We start from the raw sequence: 6000 nt of genomic DNA, 5'->3' as shown, positions 1-6000 counted from the left end.
TTACTTAAGCAAGAAGGCAGGATGTAAATGAAATAAATTTACAAAATATAATACTTTATTGGCCGTGTGTGCTTAGACACAAGGAATTTGTAATGTAAGCCAAGTAAATTATGTTAGGCTTTAGCGATATAAATGTCACCCGTCTGCAGAGTAATTATTCCCTCCTCTTCCCTCTACTACTGCAAACAGGAAGGGATGTCATTTATAGGTTTTAGTTGTCTAATGCCGAAATTAAAGAGGGGCAGAGGAAAATTACACGCTGCGACACACGGTTATCTCATGTGTGTGTATGTGTGTGTGTGTGTGTGTGTGTGTGAGAGAGAGAGAGAGAGAGAGAGAGAGAGAGAGAGAGAGAGAATGTTCAAAGAAATCAGAAATTCTTGCTTGTCGTTACAATGTATAATTGTGATGAGCAACAATTGTGAGGTGGATCCTGACCTCAGAGGTTTGAATTGGATTTCATTTTGCAATGTCTCCTGGTCTTTGCATAGTCCTTCCGGCCGATTTCTCAGCACATGCATTGAACTTACATAGAATAACAGAGTTGGAAGGGAGCTTGGAGGTCATCTAGTCCCAACCCCCTGCTCAAGCAGGAGAGTCTATTCCACCTATTAGCCTCTAACCTAGGATCGAACTCACAAGCTACGGATGGTGAGGCCACGGAGCTTGCCTAAACATACATTATTGTACTGATTGCTAAATGGGGAATTCTGGAAGTCCGCACCACTTAAAAGTTCTGCGTTTGACAGAACACTAGTCTACACCCCTCTTTCCTTGCAGAATAAAACTTTTAAATCCCAACAGACTCCCACGTGAGGGAATCCTTGCATCCTGCAATGACAGCCGTTAATCCTCCCCTCTCCTTTCCTTCCGCGTTTGTAATTCCTCAATAACCAGAGCTCAGAAGTGTCTTAATAGGTCGCCCGCCTCTCCGGCTTTTGATTGGCCGCGAGACTGACATTGACGCGTCGCTCCGCCATTGGCAACGGAGTCTTTACCGGCCAATTCAGAGAGGCCATGTCAGAAAACACGCGAGCCAATGAAAACACGTCGTCTCCAGCGTCGAGCCGCTATTGGAAGCGCCGGAGCGGGTGCCCTGATTGGCCGTCAGGCGGCTGAGGGACGGAGCGCAGGAGGCAGCTCTCCGGGTTTTCTCGTAGCGCCGCGGCGGAGTCGCTTTCGTCTTCAGCGGGATGGGTGTTTTGTCGCGGGCTGGGCCACGGTGGTTCCTGCCACGGGCGGCGGTGGGGTTGCCGCTGTTCCTGTTGCTAGCGTCCATCAGCTTGGCTGCTGCCGGTCAGTACGAGCGTTTCCGGTGGGCCTTGCTTTGTGGACGGGGGGCGAGTTTGCGAGGGGAGACCCTGATTGAGAGGGCGGCGGCGGGGTGGGAGAGATGGGGGTGAAGCAGAAGGCCGAAAGCCAGTAGGGGTAAGAGAGGCGGCCAGTCGAGAACCGGGTCAACTGCGTTGGAATAAATAGTTGCTTTTAGTGGTCCTTTCTCCCCAACCTCCCAGAAAGGGTATATAATCATCGCAGTTTAGCCTCTCTTTTAGCTTTTACGTTTAGCATTTGCAGCCCCTCACTTCAGTACTATATCTAATCGGGTTTTTTTTAAATTCATATCTCTCCTTTGTCGTTTTTATAAGTAACTCAAGGCGGCGAACATCCAGTTAATCCAGGGCGGAGGAATAAATCTTCGTATGGGCCCCTTTGTGTTTAAAGGCACTTGCTCTGCAATTTATGTAAAGCTAAGACCTGGGGGGGGTTACCCCAGAGCAGAAAAGAGATACTCCCCCAACACCTGTTGTAAGGTGTGTGTGGGGGGGGCTTTTTGTAGAGCACAACGGGGAATGATCTGCTAAAGGAGGAATGGAAAGGTGTGTTTATTAAGGGCTTTACTAAATGTTAAAGGTTTTGACTCCGTCCCCCCCATAACATACTGTACAAGTCTACAAATACCTAAACAAGTGCATAAATAATAGGTGTTTGGCACTTGTTATATCCCATCTTATAAAAACTCAAGGTGGTGACTATGATTTCCTTTTTGCCCGCGCAAGCTTGTAAATATGATCTATGTCTGCAGCTGAAGCCATTAATGCACATTAAAACGCATTGTACCAGACATGTTCTCATATTTTGCTGATAAGGTACACATTTGTCTTTTGAAAAGTAATTTCTTGATAACACATTTGAAAAGCCATTTCTTGATAACAAACCCCCCCCCCATACTAATTTATTGTAATATGTTACATTATCAAAATTTCAAAAGCTTCTACCAAATATTTACTGATTATTACATTATATTGTTACAAACTAAACTTAGAAAGAGAAATAGAGGAAAAGTTGGGGGGGGGGAGAAATATATAAAGGAATGACTTCCAAACTTCATCACAATAATATGCAAATTTGATATCTCTTTGCCTTCCCATAAGGTTACAAACACAAAAAATTCCCACAAAAAGCTGTTTTAGTGTAATCATTTTCAGAGTAACAGGCACAATATTCCAAATTTGCCTAAACCCTTAATTTATTACTTTCTTAGATAAAAATCTATTACTTTTGCTGTTTATTTCCTATGTTTTAAGTTTTTTAATGTATGGTTACATTTTCTTCTGTTCAAAAATGACTAACCTCATCAGGTAGTTTTTCAGTTCTCTAATAGCCTTAAGATAGTTAAATAAGCAGTCACTTCTGAAAGTGACTAGAAGGTGAGGTTAGCAAAGTCAGTGTCCTTTAAAAAACCCCATAGTGGCTGTGAGCATGATGGTTGAGCCTTTCCTCTCCTGGTACTCCAACCTGTGGGAGATTGCGATCCTGCTGTCATCTCATGAGGAGCATCCATCCTGTATTACATTGGGTAAAGCTCCTATCTTGTCCTTGATGGTTCTTCAGTTATCTGTCTTTTTCAAAGATTAGTTTGCCATACCTCCCAAAGCTTTTCCTTGATATTTCTCTACTCTAGAAATCTATATTCATTGTCTGGGTAGCCAGAATGCTCTGGAAAGCACAAGATGCCAGATGGTGATGCTTATTGTTTTGTGAAATATATGAGCTCATTTCTGCAGTGTGGAATAGGAAGGAGTTGAAATATATAAATGAATAAATGAAATTAGCAATGAAGTAAGCAATGAAGCAAATCAGCAGATAGGGAGGTTCATGGTATTAATGGACATCCACTGCCTTGAATGTCTGAGAAAGTTGTCATAATATGTAAAAAGAAAAGCAGTAGAGATGGATTTATATTATTATTCCCAAGAATGCCTGGAGAGAGGAATGGTATAAGGTACCTTCTTGTGGCCTGACCAATAGTGATCCCTCTACCAAATCATCTGATTTTGTCCTGCATTGCTTTATCTGATCAAAATTGATCAGAATTAGATGTGATACTGGAAGAAGTGCCACAGCCCTGTATAAGTGGGAATGGAAAAATTCCCCTTGTTGTGATTGTGGTGATACACATACTATTAAACTTATTGTGCAAGATTTCCCGTGACATGTATTCTTTGGTTCCCTAGAAGATCTTCATGAAGCAGCACCAGAGGCAATTGCCTGGATAGCTGAATTGGACATCCAATTAGGAAGCCACTGCCATATTCCCATATAACTTTTACTTATAATTACATGGATTCTGTATATATGATTACTTCTATTCTGCCTTGTTCCCATTGTACTTTAATAGCTGAGATTGTAAAGTCAGTTAACGGGTTTGACTAAGGGAATAAAGCAGATAATTCTACCATTAAAAATTAACTGCCCTAGTAAAATTTAATGTTTCAGTCAAAATGTTGACTAATTTATCTTTTATTCATACCTAAAAACCAAGGTATTGAGGAATTTCTACAAATAGGATTGGATTATTTCAAGATCATTGGCTCTACTTTTAAGTATAGGTCATTGCCAGCTTTATTAACATTGCCATGGAAAACATTTCTGGGCTCATGGATATACAGAACTAAAAAAAATCCTATTCCAGACTTACTAGGTTCCTGAACATTAGATTTACTTTAATGTTGGGGATATAATATTTTGTGGTATAGGAAATCATTGAAGCATCCTTCTGTTAAGTTATTGTCCTGCAGATTTCTAGATTTTAACTTCGGAATTGGCCGTATTGCAGGATTCTTAAAAGTATAAAAAGATCATTCCCCCCCTGCCCCCCCCCCCAATTAGATTTACCTCTTGCTTTTCCTTTCCTTCTGGAAGCTCAAGATGGCCCACCTAGGACTATTTTTACCATAATGGCCTTGTGGAGCAGGTTGAGAGATTGTATTCAGTTCAAAGTCAGAGTATTCCATTGCTGGGAGTAGACTTGAATCCATCCTAGTCCAACATGTTTATCACCATTACCTGGGGAAACTTCTCTAAAGTTTGCTGAAAATTATATTAATATCATGGATCAATTGTTTTTATTTCTAAGGGTTTTTTCTGCAGTTAACTGAACATTATTTGCAATTTCTAGTTTGTTCCTGGATTAATATCCTACCAGATACTTTCTAAAAAAGTATAACTTTTTTTTGTTTGTGTGCTTTAATTTAGCTGATGGGTTTGTAGAAATTACTACAGGTGCCCTGTTTGAATGTCTCATTATCAGTAGTTTTACATATTTACCATGGACAAATAGAGGTGAGACCCCAGTATACAATATATAGAAAGATTTTTTGCTTAGCTTTGGTTTTACACTAGTTTTTTTATTACTTGTTGCATGTCACAAACTTTTGTGCATGAGAAAGAACATGTGATAGGTCACCTGTGGCAAAAGACTTGTTACAGTAACCAGTCACCTTGATGAGAGGTACTTGCTCAGTTGGTTATGGAGGAAATTAGCCCAATCAGAGCTCTCATTCAATATTAACATCCAGCAATGCAATTGAGAAGCTGAGATTAGGAAGAAACTCTCAGAACAGAATAACTATGGTAGGAGAACCAAGTGGCATCAGTGAAAGGACACGAGGAAGCCATTTGAAGCCATGTGACTAAATTGATCCATTTGTAAATATCAGTAGATTGCACATAAAATCACTGTTGAAGAATTTCTAACAAAAAGAAGAGAATGGAATAGGCTTTGGATATAATTTTCCAAGACTCAAAGTCTTGTAAATTGCAGTGTTATTGACTGTACTTTTATGTTGGAATGGAACCATTCTGAATAACACGAGTCACATCTTTGGCAAACTCTGAGTTTTCATATTAGAAAAACAATTCAGTTAATTGATATGGAATTGTTAATAATCCTTATTTTTTTCTCATGGGAATCAATAATTAGCATGTGCCTGTATTTTAATATACACTCAGCATAAGCTTTTAAAAAACCAAACCTGACTATTTACCCCAACAGGGTTTCTGATTTTTAAAATCTACTTATTTTTTGTTGAGTCCTTGAAATATAATGAACCTAGGCTAAGACTTCTTTGCTGGCATTTTTTCTACAAAATCTTTACCAGCTGAAAAGGAAAAGACAGCTAAACAAACAGAACCTGTTTTCCTTATGATACATTGCTTTGGAAAGAACATCTTATCTGCTGACAGTTAACAATGTGTTTGCCTGCAACTTAATATAGAGCTTGTTCCTTCAGAGAGATGTTAACATGATGCAATGAGAATGAAATACAGCCAATTTGCTTCACTTTAAAGATACAAATCATTTCAATACATTTATTGGTTTGATAGTTTAATGGGTTTAGATTAAAATAGTATATTGCACACATAATACTAAGATAAACAGACACCTTGTGATTTATCGTGATCACTAAATATTAGTATCTGCTTTTTATTTGAATTTTTTCAAGTGATATCACCGTCTTTTTGATACTAATTACAATGATTTTCTCATTACAGATGCTAAATATGCTGCTTTTTCTGAATAAATCAAGTTAGAGTCTATATTACTAGCCTGGAAATTTTATGAAACATTAGTTCTTAAAGAGTGATTTCTAATCTATTTTCTGTATTACAACATTGATCAAAATGTATTATAGATTTTTTTCTTTTATTTATAAACTT

The 6000-nt window shown here is 38.8% G+C and overlaps 1 protein-coding gene across 1 annotated transcript in view; it reads left to right on the top strand.

Annotated features, from left to right (window-relative positions):
* Nucleotides 1–1166: 1166 nt before the first annotated feature.
* Nucleotides 1167–6000, top strand: part of SEL1L (SEL1L adaptor subunit of SYVN1 ubiquitin ligase) — a 32681-nt gene continuing 27847 nt past the window's right edge. Inside the window, exon 1 of the mRNA XM_026712712.2 lies at nt 1167–1296. Coding sequence (XP_026568497.1) covers nt 1194–1296 — 103 coding nt within the window. The 5' untranslated portion in view covers nt 1167–1193. The remainder of the gene's footprint in view (nt 1297–6000) is intronic.

Source organism: Pseudonaja textilis, chromosome 1 (genome assembly GCF_049901715.1).
Source record: "Pseudonaja textilis isolate UNSWEBS1 chromosome 1, rPseTex1.2, whole genome shotgun sequence".
Classification (NCBI taxonomy): Eukaryota; Metazoa; Chordata; class Lepidosauria; order Squamata; family Elapidae; genus Pseudonaja; species Pseudonaja textilis.
This window is presented reverse-complemented; position numbering and strand designations above follow the sequence as displayed.